Source organism: Ambystoma mexicanum, chromosome 1q, assembly GCF_040938575.1.
Source record: "Ambystoma mexicanum isolate Mex_15411 chromosome 1q, UKY_AmexF1_1, whole genome shotgun sequence".
Lineage (NCBI taxonomy): Eukaryota > Metazoa > Chordata > Amphibia > Caudata > Ambystomatidae > Ambystoma > Ambystoma mexicanum.
In genome coordinates this window covers 1445812047-1445833367 of record NC_090922.1, presented here as the reverse complement: position 1 = coordinate 1445833367, position 21321 = coordinate 1445812047, and the positions used below count along the sequence as shown (strand labels likewise).

Genomic DNA, 21321 nt, shown 5'->3' with positions numbered 1-21321 from the left:
TCAGGATCTGTAGCAGATACCCTGTATTTGGCAGATAGTTTCTTGTTAACTTCAGGGATAACTTCAGGAGTTTCCCAATTAGCCGAGATCTTTCTTTGCAGAGCAGTATGAAAGGGAACAACAGGATTTTCCTGTGGACCTTTAACTAAAATGTTAGTAAGGTCATCCTGCTGAAAAGAAGGTGTAGGTGTAGACCACCCCATGAATTCGATTATTCGAGCCATCAGAACCCTATAAGGGGTCTCAGCATGCTCCCCATGGTCTGGTTTAGCAAACTCTACTTCTGGAGAAGTATCTAAACCACTTGCCTCATGTAAAGAGTCTTGCCGATCTTTTAACCTGTTCTCTTCAGAGATAAATTCCTCTGGTGTGGGTGTTGTGGTCCTTTGTAAACCAAAAGGTATCTCATGGTCGGAATCCTCCCCTTCCTCATATATAGAGGACAAAGCTCTAAAGTAATCAGACCTAGGATATGGTTTAAAACCCATTTCTAGAGCAGAGGGGGCCAAATTGGTTGTCACCGGTTGAGAAAACGTCGAGGTTGTCGACGTGGAAGTCAAAGGCTTCGACAAACCCGAAAACGGCGTCGAAAAAGTTAGAAGAGGCCTCGAAGTACACGAGAGGATCGGAATCCTACTCGAAGTTGTCGACGGCATCCTCGAGGTAATGGTCGAGGTCCTCGATCCCTCTACTGTCTGAGATGTAGTGACAGTTGTAGGTCTGTCTTTTATCAGCATCGAAGACGGTGTCGATGCAACCGATTTATGCGTCGACGGACCCTTCGACAAATGTGTCGATGACGCAGATTTATGAGTCGAAGAAACCTTAGATGACGGTGTCGGTGATGCAGACTTACTGCCTTTACTCGAGGGTTCATGGCGCTCTCGGGTAGTTTCTTTCGCCGGGTGCAACGACTCATGGCGTTCTGATTTTTCGGGTCTTTCACCCAGTACCACCGTTAGCCGTCTCCAAGGGGGTCGAGGCTGCTTTCTCGAAGACGCTAAGCATTTTCTTACGGAATTTCTCCCACTTAGCTGTAGAGCTGTGTTTCGTGGGGCAGGTGACCCTTTCCGCGGAGACAGAAGATGATGAAGAAGCGGGAGATCTACGACACCTCTTTTTCGAGTGTTTAGATCTCGAAGACTGATGGGAACCGCTTCGAGACCTTGAACGGGAATGTTTCCTGTGATGACGAGGAGACAAATGTCTCGACTCTGCCGAAGAAACTTTCGAGGGAGTAGAAGTTTTAAGAGTCTTAGCTCTTTCTAGCTTCCCCTTACGCTCCTTCAAGGCTTTCGCCGTCATGGACATACAGTCCTTGCATTCCGAACAGTGATGCTCCGATGCCAAGCACCACAAACAGATCCTGTGAGGATCCGTCAACAACATTTTCTTCCCACAATCACAACACTTTTTGAAGCCGGACCGTGGGGTCGATGGTTCGGATGAGGAAGCCATCGAATAAAGAAGATATCTTCGAAGAATAAGTTGAATCTTCTTGAAGAACGAACTGAGCAACACGATTCCGAGGCCCACGAAGCGTGGAAAAACGGAACTGAGCAAAGGTAGCTGGGCAAGTCTATTTATACGTACGATGACATTGGCGCCGAGACGGAGGCTGTCGAGGGACACCAGCTCAAGGGGGTCGACGCGCAGCGCCCTCTACTGAAAAAATTTCCGAGGCCAGCAAGCTGGGATGTAATCTATCAAGATAAGGAATACGTCAGAGGACACAATCCCTTCGAAGAGGATGCACAAAGGAGTGCTTCAGTGGGGAGTGGAGAAGGATCCCGAGGCAAAGGAGTGATTGCAAAAATCAAAGTGCCGGAGCGAGGGTGTCAATGTGGCCCTTGATGGTTTTAGAGTAACAGGGATTAACCTGTTTTGACGAGGCTTTCATAGATCGGACTTGTCTAGCGACCTCGTCAGGGGAGAAAAGAGGAAAGGATGAGAAGGATGGTGGAGGGGTGGCTTAAGGAGGGTCAGCAAGCACTGATGGAGAGGGGAGAGGAGGGGCGTGGGTTGAGTGTGGACAGGATGTCCTGGGTTTTTTAAATGAAATGAGAGGAAAGGGCATAATACCTCTAGGTATTAAGCACATTATAAATAACCTATCATATCCTGTCAAAGAGCCTGGGAGGCAACAGGAGCGTTCGTGACGGCAGCAGGGTTGGCAGATTTTAAAGAGTTCGGCCGAGCTGTTAGTTGCCGCAGAGACACGAGCTTGAATGCGGACTCTCTTCTTGGGGAGGACAGAGTCGGTATTGCCTTTGTAGCAGGCGACAGGCCATTTTGTCAGAGGATGAACAGGAAGTCCTCCATTTCCAATCAGCCGCCCTACACTTACGTTTAAGTGTAGCTAGGTCAGAATCATACCAGGAATTGCACTTGGCTTTGGACTTCAAACAGATCCTCATGACAGGGGCAAGAGCATCAAGCGTATCAGAAATTGAAGAGTAGAGCAGAGACAGGGCTGCGTCAGGATGTGAGACCGCCAAAGGTGGAAAGGGGGACGGGGGGGAGAAAGTGGCAAAAGCCTCAACTGACAAGGTTGAGAGGTCTCTTAACCTGGATTCTTCCGCTATAAAACTCTCTGGTACATTTGGCGTACCATATTGGAGGCCAAATGGAGCCTCGTCATCCGATTGTTTATTCTCCTCATTTATAGAAGAGACTTAAAATAGTCTTTTCTTGACAGAGGTACATAGGTCTTCTCAGGTAGGTATGAGGGGTTTTACAAACAATGGATTCGACGCTGGAGTCGTCATCAAAACTTTTTTCATTGGTGCCATAGGCTTTAGTGAGGCGTTTGGCATCGATGACGCAGCTGGAGTCAACGTCGAGGGTTTGGCTGGCTTCGGAGGCGCCGATGATCTTGACTTATGCTTTCGGCTCGACTGATCCTTCGATGATACGTCATCGACTTGAGGCCTCGGCGGCTCTCGGTGAGGATCAGGCCTTCGACCCGGGCTCGAGGGATTTAGGTCGAGCCCTTTCCTTCCCGGCTTCTTTCGAAGGCGGAGTAGGAGCAAGGCTTGGAGGCTTCTGTTTTGAGCATCTCTGCTCTGAAGGCCTCCCACTCGGCCGGAATTGATTTTTTAGTTGGGCAAGATATCCTCTCAGGGGATGCGTCTGACTGACGAAGTCGAAGAAGGTGACCTATGGTGTATTCTCTTAGACTTTGAGGATGATGAGAGTGGAGAGAGCCACTCCTCTGCTTAACCTTCTTCCTCTGGTGAGAGTCGCCTCTCGACTCGCTGGTCGAAGGTTTTTTGGCCGGGGTAGGAGATTTAGGGATTCAACCTAACTTCAATTTCCCCTTTCGTTCCTTCAAGGCCTTTCCGGTCATCGACTGGAACTTGGAGCAGTCCGAGGTGTTATGGTCTACCCCGAGGCACCACAAACATAGGCAATGTGGATCAGTCAATGACATTCTCACAACACTTTTTGAACCCGGTCTTCATGGTGGTCTTTGTCGACGAAGAAGACATTTTCTCGATTCTCTCTCGAAATAACAAAGTCGTCTTGAAAGTGAAGCATGCCGTATTTCTCGAAGCTAAAGCAGAAACTGAACTGAAGCCAACGGGCGCTGCGGGTGCTATGTATGCCAAGGATGACATCATCCTTGAGACAGAGGTCCTAGAGGGACATCGAGTCGATGCCATCGATGCACAGCACCATCTGCCGAAATATATATATATTTTTTCAGAAGCAGCTGAAGCTGGATAACGAATATCAAAGATGGGGAATACATGGGAGGACACAATCCATTCGAAAGAAAAGGATTAAGGAAGGAAAAAGGTTAAACAGGTTCTCAGTACATGTGGGAATAATTATACCTTCCAATGAAATCGAGCTCTAGAAATCTAGCCAAGCCTTTCCCAGCAGTAACAGTCTCAAACAAGTTACCAACTATGAGAGACAAATACTATCGAAGCCAATGGGATAGAAGAGTTTGCAAGGAGCCAGGACAGCAAAAGTCAATTGGAGCAGAGTCAATGGAGCCGAGGCACTTCTTACAATAAAAGTCTTGCACAAAGATAGAGCGTGTGTAGAAAAACCACTTGTAGGGTCACAAGCTGATAAGCCTGTGAGCAAGCAGAGTTGGAATCAACTCTAAAAGGTAAGCCACAGCAACTGAGAAAAGCACAGCTCAAAGACGATGAGTTAAGTAGCCCAGGTCTAAACAGTACCTCTGATTTGAAGAAGAGTGGTCCAGCTGGATTCTGTCCTGTTGCAGGGATGCAGACAGAGTTCCTGAGCCTCAGTCATGAGGACAAGAGGGACGACGTCTGGAGGGCTCCTGCGGCAGCACGTTGGAGCGGAAAAACAGACCGGAGGTCGTCGGCAGCTACGGGCTCTTTTCAGTTGAGCAGCACTTTGCCATTTCAGTGCTTAATAAACAGCACCATTGCGGATCTCCGATACCGGTTGGGCTTCCTTCACTCCTTGGGTCCTGCACTCTAGTGAGGGGACTCGAGCTCTGGTCGTCCTGCTTCTGGAGGGTCATTAGGAGACTCCTGGAGCATCTGGCCAGATTTCAGACGTTGCACTCTACTATGGATTGCTCGACCCCTGGCACTCAGTTCTTGCAGCAGCAAAGAAGTACAGCCAGTCGGGGAAAATGATCCAGTGGAGTTAGTCTCTGGGTAAGTTGCTCCCTCTAACCCAAGGGAAGAGGTCGTCCATTCCGGAGCTTCTCTGTCAAAATGAAAAAGGTATTTGAGCACAGAAGCAGGGCTTCCCCTGGCAATTCAAAGGTCCAGGAGGATGCAGCAAGCTTCATTCACATTTTCATCAGGTGTTTCTCCCATTCTGTCTCTAGTACCAAAACCCTCACCTTTTAAGCAACTTTCTCCCATTCATGCACAGCAGGGTGGCTGTCCTCAAAGGACAGCCAGCTAATCGGGACTGGTTGCATTCAGGTATCCCTAGAGACAAATGACAGGAGTTTCGGGAACCTCCCTCACATCCTGCCATTCTAGACACAATGGAGCCAGTGGCGGGTTTCAGGGCTGAAGCCCGCCAAAAGCATAGCGAACAAAGGGCTCCATTCCACATTAACGCACAGAGTAAACCCCAAGAAAGACCTCGCAAACAGAAAATGGCAAAAAAAGAAGACTGGGTAATTTTTTGAGGAAATGGTCACCAATGGGTGGTGCTGTGCAGCTGAGGTTTAAGCCTGCCGTAGAAAAGCACAATGGTAGGAAACATTAAACCACTGCCACCATCCATTTAAAGTAGTGAGGGTAACAAACATGTTACATGAGAGAGTAGGATAAAGGGCTACTAGGTAACCCATAAAACGGTGTGTGCTGTACCTACAAAGAGAAAAGTTAAGTAAAGTCAATTTCACTTTACTATTCTTGGGAACAGAGTTAACACAAGAAAAGGTTTTTTAAACCTTATGAGAAATCTAAAAGGATTTCTCTGTGACACTGCACTGAAGGTGCCTATAGAGTTTGTCAGACTCCAAAGAGGAAACACATAATCCAAATCAGGTCAAACACATGAGAGAGAAAAAGGTCTCACTCACGCCAGGGTAAAAATGTAAACGTTCTAAAGTCCAGCAAAAGAGCTGGGGGTCTCCAAGGTTGAAGGGAATTAGCACAGAAATTAGAATTCTCACTAACACGAAGTTCCAGTCTCATGTCTCACCTTCTCTCATCTCCAACTTACCTTTCCTCATCATGATAACCGTACTTTACCATTTTTACTTTTTTTTAAAAAAAGAACATTCGATATTATCAGCGCTTTGGCGAAAGCAACATACAAATATAAAGAAATACAAATGTGGTATGGGCTGAAGGAAAATAAGCAAAACCTATGCGTCCCAAAGGTTTACACAGACCCACTCCTGGGCGTCCACAGCCATAGTTCCTTTTTAATGATACTACTTGGAGCCAAGTTACATGTGTCAAGAAATTAAAGCATGTTGCTCCTGACTTAATCAGAAGTATTATTGAAGGTATTGCAGGCATGTGTTAACTGCAGGCTTACCAAGATGCATACCACGATTTAGTCAGGAAATTGAGCAATAAAAGGAGCAAAAAGCTTAACTGACAGGCGTTAGGACAGTTTCTCTAAAGTCCTACCAAGACTTCATAAAAACCATACGTCGAAGACAGTACATAAGCTTCACACTTAGTATAAGGCTGTACCACCTGAGAATGTGGGTAGCATGGACAGAGCAGTAAGGCTTATCTTAAGAGGGGGAGAGCGCTGTAGCTTGGTACAAAGAAATTGTAGCATACATAAGGTCCAAGGAAACACTGAAACACTGAAACACTATGTATTGTATACATGAAGGGTTTACTTAAATACAAGTAGACCAAGATAATTCTTGGGTAAGTAGTATAACATCATATAGACACAATCATAAAAACCAACTCAATACCGATTGTATGCAAACCAAGGTCTAACTGTATTTAGAGGAGTAAGAAGCAAGTCACAGTAGGCCAAATCTAAGGTTATACATTCAGGATAGTAATCTACTATACTTGGGGAATAGGCCCAGGTTAAATATACTTTTAGAATACAATCAGTATTTGAAGGATAGATGACCCCGTCAGTCATGCAGTGACACTCGGTTATGAAATCACATAATAAACCAACGCTGTTACAAGTATACTCCTTGCAACATTACTTTTTAGAACTCAGTTCAGAGCTAGTAAAACACCACATTTATGGAGGAGCCTTAAGCTACTCAATGACAAGTATGAACATTCAATAACTATTTTAGAATGCATTAAGCAAATCAGGGAAAGCAAAACCCTATTACACTTTAAGAAAGACAATATATTTCCAGGTAACTAATTAACCTATTGGTACATAACTATCCGCTAGCTAATAGCTAGTTATACCCACTATACTTTTAAGACGTGTACAGTACAGTTTCTAAGATGAGCAAGAAATGTGTGAAACTATTTTAGAATAGCACCAAAGCAGTTCACAGAAGCACAACACATGGTTACAAGTTTAGAAGAGCATCAGCTAATCAAGGTGAGTAAGACCTATAGGGGCTAGCAGCAACTCAGAGACAAGTATTAAACTCCAGACTGTTTTAGATCTGTATAACACAGAACAGGGAAACACTTTAAGAATGGCACTCTGTTATTCAAGGTAGGTAAACCCCACTGGTAAGCTTTTTACACTTATTCAGTTAAGCAATGATAAAACTGTACCAACACATTACTTTTTAGAAAGGGGGAAACACCTTTAAAAGTTAGTAAAGCAACGTATACACTTTTTAGAGAGGCAGAATGCAACTCAAAGGCAAGCACAAACCTTTAGACACTTAACTTTTCAATTGCATAGATTCAGTTACAACACTAACTTTGACAAGTAAGTACTTCTACACGTGGTATACTTTCAAGACAGAATCCTTTTCTTATACAGTTCTTCCCTAGCCTATCGCACACATTCTCTCTCTGGGAGCCAGCTGTAGGCAGGTTGAGATAAGGATAAGTTGCAGGAAAGACAACATATCCATAGGAGATCTTCTTAAACAAGTATTCACTTTCAGAGTTAGTTTAACGTGTTCAGGGATTTCTGAGAAGGCCCTCTATGTGGTTTCCAGCATTAGGCCTGGGAAAGGGGTATGGGCACACTTCCAACCACATGAATCACCCACTTCACCTCAAAGGATGAACACCAGCCTTAAGGTAAGTATTTCCCAAGCCCACACAGTATCTTAGGAGAAAAGAAGAGTTTCTGGGCGGATGCCTTCAGGATGCAGCAGCACAGGACTCGGTCCCTGGATTCTTGGTCTGGAGACGAAAGAACTGGACATTGGCAACTGCTGCTGCAAGTTCGCATCCAGAAGATGCTTGCAGCAAAGGTTTCGTTGTGGATTCTCACAGCTCTGTGGTTTCGGGGCCTTTTTAGAGCAGTTAGATTAATAACAAATATCACTGGACAGATTCTCTTCACTCCCTCAGTCCTGCACTCTGGTGAGGGGACTTGGAATTCGAAACCGGTCTCTGGAGGGCCAGCAGGAGCCCACCAAAGTTTCGGCTGGATTTGGAAGACCATGCAGCACACTCAGGCTCGAGGTCTAAGGGTACTGGCGGTTTGCAGCCCATCAAGGCACATCATGGGATGGCTCAAAATATAGGTTTCCTGAGACTAGTGGATCTCAACAGCCTCTGGTTAGAAGCCGTCGCATTCAGGACCACCAGGTCGATTGGAAGGAAGGGTTGCATCAGGTTCCGGTTACAAAGCAGGCTCTCCGGTCACTGCCAATCGCTACAATAATTTCTTCATCTTCCTCTTCGGTTTCCGCTCCAGTGGTCGACTTGTCAGCAGCTTCCAGGTTCAGAGTATTTATCAGGAACTACAGCTCAACTTCTGCAATCTCTCCCTGCATTTTACAGAAAGGGGGCGGTGTGGCTGTCCAAACAGGCCTGCCCCGCTGACCCCACTGGGAGCTGGTTCCTTTCAGGCAAGGTAAAAGACAAAGGACATCTGAGTTTTGACTCCACCCTTGCTTCCTGCCTCATCAGACACTCTGGTGCCCAGGCGCTGAATACAAAGGATTCCCGCCAAAGACAAAACTTCCACTTAGGTCGTTCCTGCCTAGAATGGCAGGGGAAGGACTAGAAATAAGCATTCTTAAAAAAGGCAAAAAGAAGGAACCCACCAATCCAGCAGATCTGTGGGCCTTCTGTGAATTAGCGAATGAACAGCTTTCAAGTAATATGACTAAAACGCCCCTACGGTAAAATCACTGCCACCAGCCATTCAAGTAAACTTGCAATTGTAACAAAAATGCTACAGGCAGGTAAGCAAGGGTACACTTTGTATCCACACAGGACACCCCACATAAGGTGGGGTGTGCTGGCTCATTATATAAAATGTAAAGGGGATGAAAATACCTCGTTACCCCTTGGGAACAGTAATTCACCCAAGTACATTAAAGAGAAATTAACAGAGAAGCCCAAAAGGGGCAACCCAGCCTAAGCCCAAAGGTTATAGGACACTAACTCGAATCATACACTATGGAGAGACATAAAAAGGTCACCCATAAATAGAGTAAAAGACTAGGTGAGCGGGAAAAAAAAAAATAAGATTCCCCTTCACCTAGCGACAAGGGATGATAATCACCACGACCAAGCAAAATGTTCTGGGGTTGTAATTGTAATTGACAAAAGTCAGGAAGATATATCACAAATATGAAAATCTTATCCAACACTAGGAAGAAAATCCATCTCTGTACAATTAAATCTACATCTCAACTCACCGTCGCTGGCCCATTTGGAAAATTCCGGCGTTATTCGGGTGCTGGGCGTCCCACCGCTAGAAAATAAGAAAATGTGATCAGCAGTTGCACTTATAGCCAGGTGAGCAGGTCATAAGTCAAACACTGTTCAATGGCAATGTGCTCTTTATGGGGGTGAAGTTGCGGAGGGTGAGGAGGGATACAAAATGTCCTCTTGAACCCAACTACCCAATTTCTTATACAAAAAAGTACATTCTGTTAAATACAATAAGGCTGGAAAGATTCTAAATGGTGTTTTGTTGAGCACACAAGACCTTAGCTGAACAAGAGTTTTCTCAAAATAATGCATCAGGTGTAGTGACTAATGTTAAGCCCTGAGCCTTGCACACAAAACTAGTTTTTGTTTTGTGAGTCCAACAGCAGGTATCTAAGCTTACATACAATGTTCATTTTTGGATAAACGGTCAGAGCCGTGGAATCAACAACACTTCACCATATAGAAGTTCACTTTCCTTTTATTTAGTACCAATAACCCAGGGATTAGGTTTTCTGTGAGGTCCTTGGAAGGGATTAGGGTTTCACAAATCAGATGGACTATCTTTAGAACCATCTTGTCCTCAGTTTGTCGCCTCTTCCCTTAGTTAAGGTCTGCATTTTTGGCAGCAGTTACAATGAGTGGGATCCACACTTCTTTCCTGACCTTTGCTAGATCCTCCTTGGCCATTTCCAAAGTCATCAGTATCACACATTGTTCTACTAGGACTCTCGAACTAAGTAAACAGACCTGGTATCCTTAAGTCTTCCAAAGGATTCTGGCGCCTGGCAACCATACATAAATTAAGACAGCCCAGGTTTTCAGGCTTCACTCTAGTGTTAATGTGTAACTTCATCCTACAGTCCCCAAGGTTTAATATTGTAATCTTCGACCTCTCCACTACAGTAGGATCTTTCTTGAGGCTGATGTTCTGAGCTCATCTCTTGCCCCCGTCATATGCTCCCATCACCTCTCTATGCTCAGACACCTCCTCTGTGCTCTCGCCTTCTTCTTTCCTATTCTATTCCCCATTATTCTCTTGCCTAATCACCTCTCTTTTCTTACTCTCCACTTCTCTGCGCTCCCTTCCTCCTCTCCATCATTCCTCACCCACAGCTCTCCCTTCATCCTCTCCTCCAGTCACTTCGTCCTTGCTTCCTCCTAATGTTCAACCCTACCATTCTGCATACTCTACGCCAGTAGCTTGTCTGAGGCTTCCCAGTAACTCTTTGATGAGACCTCAAAATGAGCACTGTGTTTATTTTGGTGGCTGAAGTCCATAGGACTTTTCCCCCACCCCCTGCTACTACTCTTCCTGCAAAGTAACAGTCAAACGTTGTGTGCGCAGTGAGAGGAGGGGCTGCATCTGGGCTTGAAGGGCTTGGGCAGCATCCCAATATGGGGTTAATGTGTGCTGTGGCCATTGCCACCAAGAGATGCAAATGATGGCGAATTAGAAAGGGCCTGGGTGCATAAATCTCTATGCTGTAAAAAAAAAAAGCTGGGGCTGTGATTGTTTCAGTCTCACTGTTTCTTTAGATTTATTTCAGCTAGCATTACTTTGCATGCTGGTAATTGTAGGCTTTCAATCAGAATGGGGGAATAAAGATACAGCTGTAATCGTTTTCTCAGCAAACGTGTGTGTGCATACAAAAATAACAATCTGTGTTAGTCCCAGCTTGAAAGAAAAAAAGGTACGTCTCGCTTTTCGTGTTTATGCTAAAACTGAATTATTTTTCATATTTTCAAATATTGAGTTCCCGGTTTTAAAGCTCTAGTACCCAAACTGTATTAAAGCTTTGAATGGAATAAGGCATGATATGGAGGAGCCCAGCTCTATGGATGTCCCAAAACAGGAATTCAAGCGAGAACTGCAATTTTACATTTAAGTAAACATAGAAAACTACTAGCTGCACTGCATTCTGGTGCTTCTCCACATAAACAGGAATGTAAAGTGCCATGTCTATCAATACCAGCACTTAAAAAACCCATGATGTGAGATGTTTTACGAAACGATAGTTGGAATTAAGTGGGAAATGTGAGCAGTGGTTTGCATATATATATTTTGATATGCATAGGATTAATATAGCTTAAAAACTTAGTTACTAAGTAACAGAGCACTGTACAAAATAGGGTGGTGAATACAGAGAGAGAACAGAAGCGAGACATGGGATGGGAGAAAAATTGGCTATGTGCACAAATCGGGAGATCTATAGAGATCTGTAGGGAACCGGTGCACATATTCAAATTCTGGTAAGGTTTTGTAAAAAAATTCAGCAAAACATATAATTTATAAGTAATTATCTAATACCAGAACAATTCCAATATGTTAGAGAGTTGCACATGCAAGCCAAGCATGGCCCATTGGTCATGCACCAGAATAACATGATTCCTGCAGGGAGAGGCAGCGATCATGTGAGCTGTTCACTTTGATAATGCCTCCTTCATAAAAGGGAGCAGGGTGGCATGTTGCCATCCATTCTGAATAAGTCGCCCCTCATTACAACCATACTCTTTGCTCAAAATATTAATTTAAAGACACATATGTTGTCTCATGTGTGCACGCTACAAGTCACCACTATAAAACGGTTTTGTTTCAGTGTAAAAAGAAAATGCACATCTTTAATCTACGCTGGCAAGTTAAAGTGGGATAAAATAGTAACATGGAAAGGAATTTTGCAGTAATACACACAAATTATTAAAATAATTTTGCAAGAGGAAAATGTCTGCAATTCTAAAAAGTAGGTAAACTAAATCCTGCAATCCAAATGCAGTTACAGGCCGTCCTTCTAAAGGTGCTAATTATTTGATGAAAAACGGGTGCTCTTTTACAGATGGTGCAGTTTAAAGGGCACAGTGACTCCCATGGCTGAGTCTGTGGTAAGCAAGTTTAAAAACTGTCCTGAATGTATGTCTGCCATGTCGGGTATGCAATCACTATGGCTAATGTGATTATCTGTCTCTGAAAATCTGCCCTTTTCAGACCAACTTCCTGAAATCAAAACCTTGATCCCACCTGACAGCCCCTGAGTGCTGTTGCTGTTTTAAGCTTTACACCAGATTACTGAGCACTGGTGCATAGCATGCAGGTCAAGCCTTCACATTGAATGTCCTGATAAGTATATCACAAGTAGGAAACTAAACAAGTTTTAGGAAACAGCATTTAATAAAAAATAATAAAATAAACATGTTTTTGATGTTATTGATTAATATCATAGTAAATACATACAGTATTCCTTTTTTATATGAAGAGCAAGTAAACTGCCCAAAAACATCTTGGTAGAAATTCTCATGCTCAGTGATATCATCAACCTAGTAGCTCCAGCCTATTGGCCATTAACTACAAGTAGCTCTTGCCAACGAAAATGTTGGAGACCCCTGCTCCACATCTTTCCTCCAACCCAATTTACTCCTACCAGCCAACTGCTGCATGCTGCTTAAATAGAGCGGTGGTACTAGGTGTGGCTTGGGAAAGTGTATGACGGAGATCAGCTGTGTGATTGGTGGGAAGTTGTCCCATGACGAGGTACACCTGCGATAACTATTGATTCACACCACCCTCAGACATTTGCAGGACTCTGCTAACTGGTATGAGCAGGGCCTTCAACTTGGCCATGATAGACAAGCACAAATCCCTATCTTTAACAATGCAGGATTCTGCAGCCTGGTTTGCTGGTCTTGCGCTTTCAATTCCCAACGTTTCGCGAAAGTAACGGTTCTTCGTTGAACAGGTCAAGGGCACTTTCCTCCTTGCAATCTCCTTCTGTTTTGCCATCTTTTGCCTCGTTTTAAACTATCATCTTGGAACTGCTGTATCCTCATTGGCTTTGCCTCGCTCCGATTGTGCTCTCGTGCTCCGCCTTTTATCCATGTGGGGAAATGTAATGGAAGTCAGGTGTGTGTGTGATGGTCAGTAATTGCATGCCCCTGCCTAATTATCGTATTGGGACATCTCAGGTATACCGCTTGGGTGTTAATCCGTTTTCTCTCCTAGCGAGTTGTCTGTGAGAAAGTGTTCGTGTTGTGAAGGGTGGGCGATTGGGGGAGGAGGGGTTGAGTTCCTAAGTATCCTACCTGGTAGAAGGTGTTACAGGAAAGGGGATACTGCATCTCGCCATGCAGTGTCCCACTCTGCAAAAGCCCCTCACTCAGGTGATCCTCCCACACTGGCCCACCCCCAGGAACTGGATCCAAAAGTGATGGCTGTGTCCTGGCCACCTGCATGACAGATCCCCAGGGACTAGCAGGTGAAACACTGTCAGGTTTCTCACAACTGCCACCTTCCATGTACACAATGTCTCTAATAAGACACTCAAAGATCATTCAACAATATAAAAAGATATTGCCACTCTTTACTTTAGAACCGCTCCTCGGAGGGCCTCCCGCTCCTTGGCTTCTGCAGGCTCCTCACCGGTGCAGGGGATAATGTCAGCCTCGGTGTACCTGAACGCAAGGTGTTAAGGGAGTACTCTGTTCTCCAACAGTGGCTGAGCACATCAGAACAATAAGGGACCAAAAATAAAGAAATTAACCTTCACCCACAGGAATCCTAATGTTGATTTTATGTGATAGGATTACTAAATATTGACATACGATTTTAAAAACATTACTGGCAGATGTACAATAACCCATTGCAAACCAGAGGATGAAGAGACACGTTTTTTGGTGTTTGAAGTTTTCATTCTCTACCCGATGCAATATATTTTATTGGGCCCAATGAATAATTACAAAGATGTTCAGCTAAATTAACTTTTCAAATCAAACTCATCATTCGATGTTAAACTGGAGACAGGTTCTGAGGATGTTAAAGCCAATTCCCTGGAATAACTCAACTCGTCCTTTAAAAGGAATCACATCCACTCAGAATCTAATAATGTGAAAGATTAACACCTAAAACGGCAGTAAAACAAGACAGAAAATGACAGATTTATGCTGTATTTGAATAGTAATTACTCTCAGGACAGTAGCAATATATTCTTATGTAGCGCTTACTGTTAGAGGAGTGTTGCTTCGAAGCACTGTAAAAATAGTGTTGCTATTCTCGTTGTATCGACCTTGAAAGAAGTGTCTGAAACTGCCTCAATGGGATTCAAACCTGTGATACACACGAAATCTCTGAAGTAGGTGCATAACCCCATGACTATCTTACAGGCCAGAGTTTGGAGAGGTCTAGAATGGTAGCCCCCATGGAGGCATATCTGAAGAATTCTGAGAACGCCAGTTGATGCTATAAAAGCACGGTTCCATGTGTTAATGTCGCCGGGAAAAGGTCGCCAGGTAAGCGACTTTATTTTTACTGAACCCTAAAATTCTATCTCCAAATATCCTAGAAGGGGTATCATTTTATTATATTCCCCCAATCTTAGAATATTTGGGGAAAGTGTTTGATTTTGTTGAGGGTGCATTTTTAGGGAAATGTCGCTACCTGGCAGCCATTTCCCCGGTGACATGATCACTTGATACCAAAAGCATGTATTGTGCAGCGCTTGTTTATATTTAGCACGGGTTATCTATAGGGTCTCCAAACTGGTCTGATTATTAACCCCCTTCTTAAGAAAATGGGAATATATATATAAAAGAGTAGAAGCTCATCCATTACACAAATAAACATACATTGTAGGGCCTGCTTGCACCTCTCACTGTTGAATATTGCATTGACTTTCCCACAATACACCTCATCTGTCTCGAAAGGGCTTTGAGAGCATTGCCTGTAATAACAAACATCTCCATGTTGAAATCGAGAATTCAAGTCACCAGCACAGGTTTGAAAAGGGTGTGCTAGCGGTCTCTGTGGACTAATGGAGAAAGCCTGCTCATCATGAAGTCATCAGAAAGGATACTGAGCTTTTCCGTATTCCAGTGTGTCATCACCATCCACATCTAGGTCAGCGTCACTGTCGTGGTTCTCTTTACTGCTACACATAATAAACCCAGAACCTATGGAGGAGACCAGAGAAGAGAAAAGTGAATATTAAGAGCCAGTAGATCATCATCATCTCAGAGTGCTCCACACTTCACTTTCAAGGGTGCAGATGGCACTTTGTTACTTGATAAATATTTCACTAACTCATTCAAGGTCCTTCCACATCGTTGACACCTCTACCACCATTTCCTCCCATAATGTTCATTTCTTAACTTAAACAGCTGTAAGTAGACTACAGGTCTCTTTAACTGGCACTAGGTGGGTCTTCTGCATCAGGATCCACTTGTCGCTTTCTGGTGGTTAAGATGAGCAATTCGGCAGGAACAAGACAAAACTGTGCTAAAACTAAATGCGATTTGCAGGAGTGCTGTTTCATGTTGTCCTCTGAAGGAAACTCCCTGGGCTAGTCTGGAAGTCTCCAATATCTGTTCAAGAGCCAGGGCTGCCTCAGTCACCCGTAAGCAGTGCTTCAAGAGACTCACGGTTGGAGTGTGGGGACTGAGATATTGACATGCTCTTTGCGAAACTGGCCAAAGCTCAAATCCATAAACAGGCTCTATCCAAACGAGTATATAGGTCTTGTAGTTTTCAGGCATGTTTCTGTTAGGGCGAGTAGTGATACAAATTAAATGAGCAGACAGCACAGTTTGCATCACTTACTTGCTGAAATAATCACCATGGACATATTTAACAAATGTTAATGTGGTCATTACGTTTCCAAAATGCTTTGCGTTTTTTGAAAATCAACAGAACTCTGTCTCCTGCAGGGACCCCCCCAGCTGTACCAGATTCCGTTTCTTGGGGAGATGGGTGCTACTCCACATGGTGCTTGGGCTCTGCCCCTCAGATGTTACTCTGTACTCCTCCCTGCACGGGTGGCCATTTTCCAAATAATTATAGTACTACGAGCTAGTGCAAAAGAGCACAAACGTCAGTCACTGGGATGAATGGAATAAATCATTACTATTAACATGGACTTCAATATGTCTGCTAGAGGCGGTGGGCTAACAATGGGCTTCAAACCACAGCATACAACAATACCACTATTAGGGACTGGGGTTATGTACATCAAGCAAGTATATGGCCCAATAAGACCTGGTTATGAAGAGTTACTATGCTAGCTCACAAAGCCAGTCTGCTGAGTGAAAGGACACCGAATAACGATGGAAGGCCAGTTTAATAAACTATAGTACCTTACTATTGTGGAAATGTAGGTAGACTTCTTTAAATCGTTATAAGCACAGCGCTGTGCACTGCAACAAAGACATCTGGATCCCATCACATTATTTAATCTTATAAGAACCGGATTATCTAAACTGTAAATTAAAATGTTCCCTTCTATAGGGTGCACCTCATTCAGAAGACATGGACATTGATAGCGGACAGTGATTTATTTTTTTAATAACAAAAACAGGATTTACCAAATGGGTCATTTCCGGAGATAAATATGCACACACATACAAGCAGTTTGTAAAACTTGATAAAGTTGAACGATTTTGAAATTGCATACAGAAACTAAACTGTATTTTGAGTGCAGTAAACTATTTTGAGTTAAGTAGACCTACATTACAGTTGGTAGTGGGAGAAAAGAACTACCATTTGAAAATCTGTCACTTTAAGAATCAAAGGGAATGCATATCTACTGTTAAAATACAAGTTTTAAAAACGCATGAGGCCACTGTTTTGGAAGCCATCTGGCCGATATGGGCATGCGATAACTCGGCTGCATCCACATGGACGTGCTCATCACAAGAAAAATACCAAATACTTTCTGAGAAAATTCAATCCCCCCCCCCTTTCAGTTTATGGTCTACGGGGACATCTGCTTTTCTCAACACAGAGCTTCATAGAACTTGATTCTGCTTGGAGTTCAGTTATTGACTTCAGCTCGGGCATATAACAACATCGGCCAGTTAATGGATGGTTTGGAAAACAACCCTGGCTGGTTACTGGAGAAAAATTAACTCTACCATTTTCTATCTCTTACGCCTGTAATGTCTTACTCCAACTATAACAATGTAAACTGTATATACTGTACATATGGCACAAATGTATAACTGAAAATTATATATATATTGTTTTTGTAACCTATCAAAAAGCGCCCTTTTGCCTCTGGGTCTGGAGCTCTATATAAATAAAATAAACAACCCAGCATTTGTTAATGATTAAAATGAAACCTTCATATGCAAAATCGACGCGAAATTAATCCATGTCACTTTATGGCTGCACGATAATGTAAAACACATTCCTGCTGACAATGACTTGGGCTTTTGCGAAAGTGAAACTGTTCTGACTCGGGAGAATATGTATCATGAAACATTCCATATTAATATTTATCAGCAATTAATAAATTACATATTTTTAATAGCATATTTTATGATACAGGCACATGTTGCACAGGGACATGTTGCATATGCCCGATTCCGTCCAGGTTCATTTAGCGATTCGGAAAATCCATATACTAATAAGGGATATTTGCCTATCAAATAATGATTGGATTCCTAAATTGTACAGAACTACCACTATCACATGTCTAACATGTTAAAACTATCAAATAGGGGAAAGTTTTCTTTTGGAGCCAAGTTCTCAGGTGACCCAATGGGAAGATGCAAAAAATATAAAATGTCAGATGACAATGTGTGGGAAAATGTGGACTCAAGTCTAAACCCATAGAAAGTACACAGAACGCTCTGGGATTTCAGAAAAACGGATGACAGGCTACCACTTCCCGGGTGGGCGACTGCTTCAGTGGGAAAAGACATTGAGATGATGGAGTACTCCCCATGTCCTGTCAAAAGGAAACCTGAAACCAGCTTTGCCTAAATAGAACCCAATTCCCAGAAAAGAAGAATTCTTAAGCCGAGTATTGTGGGCATAGCTGAATGGAGCTGTAAGATATAATGCGTGTACTTTACAAGAAAACTCAGAATGAAGCGAGTGTAAAAGTCCCAAAGCAATTAGACAATGGGTCTCATTACAAGCTCGGTGGAGCGGGAAAAAGCAGTGGTAATTCCGTTACCCCACTTTATTTAGCCAGTAACGAAATGACCACCGTTGTCCCAAAACCGCCGAGCTGAGTTTGACCCTGAAATGGAGGATGTTCAAATCCACCACTTTAGGTTAAAAAAAAATAATAATAATAATGCAAAATTAAAAACAATCGGGTTCATTGCAGCAGCATAATTTCTGCAGAAAACCCCATGGCGTCCTATGGAGTGTAAAAATGAAGATTGACACGCCCTCCCACCACTTGTAATCCCACGGTAAACCACGGGACCAAGTGCTGGTAACGGTTAGCAAGTTCTGCATTAATCCAACAGGTTTACTGCTGCATTACCAACAAACTGACGCCCGATGCTCTTTATCAGTAGGCCCCCTGAAGTGGATGGCACTAGAAGGGAAGTTATTGGGGGAACCGATGTAAAGTATAATTTTTCTGCGCTAGGCGTGCCTTCCTCTGATAATAGCCACAGCAAATAGACAAACGATTTAAACCAGAGGGATAGCATTTCCTACGCGAAATGTGCATTGCATTTGGCAGGGGCCACATACATGTAAACATTTATTTTCACAGGTGTATTTTGAAAATGGAATTGTACACTGGTGTACAATGCTTCCCATTGTCGAACAGGGGAAGCCATAATATAAAGATGAATTCCAAGTACAGGGGGAAGAGAGAAGTTTAGTTTGTCCATTTCCATTTCCATAAAATGATACAATTTAAAAAGACCATAGAGCTCTTTCCATCGATACTGCGTAGAGGGTTGGAGATCCTATTTTAGATTGACCTGAATTGTGAAGCAGAATTGGGAAGGTGGGAAAAGTTTGAGTCCTTGTGGAAAATCATACCTCATGCCTCTATGTTGTGTGATAGAACCAATACTCTGAGCTCCAAAAATGACAGCACAGCTTCCTTTACCCAAAGAACACTGATTCTTAATGAAACGTACCAGCTTGTATACGAAACATGAAGGACCATCTAAAATTCAGAAAACTCCTAAAACCCTGGCTCCTCAACTCAGAACCGGATGAAAACTAATGAGCAACATCCACACGGAATGAGCCCAGAAATGGCAAGCCGGGGACTAGGGCAGACCACGACAAAGTGCAGGGAAGTAGAGACCTCCAAATGTGAGGGAGACCCAGGTGCAACAGTTACCATAGAGGGACCTACCAGAACTAAGAAGAGAGATAAGAACGTCTTAGTTGTACAAAGCATTCGAATAGAAGGGGAAAGAGTGGAGAACAAACAGATAAACCACAGGGCCCAGGGAACTCAAGGAAGAGGTCTTCACCCGCCACCCACCTGAAAGGGGCACCGGGAGGCGAAGGTGGCTGCAAACCAGGATTGCGCCAGGGGACAAAGCGGTGTAGACATCCATTAGTCTGAACAAAGGGAGGGTGTGGATGTGTTGGGGTGGAGGAGGTATCACCACTAAATAGCCTTGTTAACAACCCACAACTCTGCACACAACATAGGGAGACCCCCTAGCACACCACAATGCACAACATTGGCAGGGATATATGTCACAGGTGACCAAAACAGAGGCGGTACGACAAGGTATCACCATTAACCAACCACACTAAAGAACTCATCCCTATACTTACACCTCTCAAACTCTAAACACAACCAAACCTCTACAGCACAACAACCCGCACGAATTTCACTACACAGCAACAACGAAACAAACCACACATAGCCTTGCACAACAGCACATGACAACTACGGACTGAAAATTCACACCTACGCTCAGCGAACGGTGTAAACTGAACTGAAGCTGCCAACAGCCCATCACAGCTCTCCAGTGCTTTTTTCCCCACTGAGTCCTACTAACTTACCATACCCTCTTGCTTTTCAGATTCGCCAGATGCCAGGGGACCACTCAGGTGGTGATTGTGCACAGTCTACTAAATATACTTTAACATAACATACATGCGTACACTAGAAGTCAACAGTATTATATGCGTGTATGAAAATGCTATAAAAATGCAGAAATGTTGTTTGAGACCATATGTGTAAGTTTAAGGATGTCTTCCTGTGAAACCTTTCTCCGATATCAACACTTCTGGTTGATGTTGAAAAAAATGAAGTCCTTTAATCAGTCATTCAACATTGGCCAAGCAATTTGAATTGCCTTTTGTATTACACACTGGCCAACAAAAAGCAATGTTGCAACTGAAATGCAGCTTGTTGTTTAGGAAGAACAAAAATATATATATCGAGAGAGAGAGCGAGCGATTTGAGCTATAAGAATGATTGTGGGTGTTGCACATTAGTGATTATGATTACAGTTAGGTACATTTTTCCTTCTATACACAAGCTGCCTGTGTTTGCGTAACATTGTTGGTGATTTCCCCAGCATAAAGTCCGGGCACCACCGTGAATATTGATTAACAATTTTAATAAAATGTGAACACTAAGCCCAAATACAGCCTGCTTCTTGTACCAGTTATTTCGGGTGGAACTATGTGCTGGATTATATTTTTTTATTTAGATCAGAGGTGCCAGCTCCGTAAAATGAATGAGAAGGCTGAGATATATACTACATACCAATTAAACTGCCTTACAGGGTATGGACACCTACACACCCTGTAATGGGTGAATGTGTAGCGGCGTCGAAGACATTTACTATGGAAAAGGTGGTATTTAGACAAAGGGGAGATGACGAAATTGGATTTGATTTTGGGATTGAATGAGGGATGGGAAGGAATTTAAAGGGGTTTCGTGAAATATACTGTTAGGTACGTTTTTCTAAGGTCCAACTGGTGTGAGACTTCATAAGACTTATCTCTTGGTATTAGGGACCCAACTCTTAATATAGGCCTGTACTACACAAGTCGGTAGAGTGGCTGAGCAGCCAGGCTTATTTTAGGAGGGAGTTATGTAAGATGTAGAGCAGTACAATGACATGAGTTCACACACTATCCAAGTAAACACTCACTAAGTTAGATTAACATTTATTTATATATACACAAGGCACACAAGCAAATCTAAAATGCAGCAGCTACTAAGAGCATTCAATGTGAAATGGAATCAATATAAGAAACAATCATGCAGGGGAGTAACTTTTTCTATGCTTTAAATGTTAAGCACACAGAGTGACGTCCATTAAGGTCAGTATCAGCACTTACGTCACCTTTGCA

General features: G+C 43.3%; 1 protein-coding gene across 9 annotated transcripts in view; it reads right to left on the bottom strand.

Moving 5' to 3' along the window:
• RNF220 (ring finger protein 220) overlaps nt 1-21321 on the bottom strand; it is an 856068-nt gene that overhangs the window by 76005 nt on the left and 758742 nt on the right. For all 9 annotated transcript variants that reach the window (XM_069642322.1, XM_069642324.1, XM_069642323.1 and 6 more), the window contains 3 exons: nt 15095-15191; nt 13611-13697; nt 9242-9297 (listed from right to left, as the gene is read on the bottom strand). In XM_069642322.1, coding sequence (XP_069498423.1) covers nt 9242-9297; nt 13611-13697; nt 15095-15191 — 240 coding nt within the window. The remainder of the gene's footprint in view (nt 1-9241; nt 9298-13610; nt 13698-15094; nt 15192-21321) is intronic.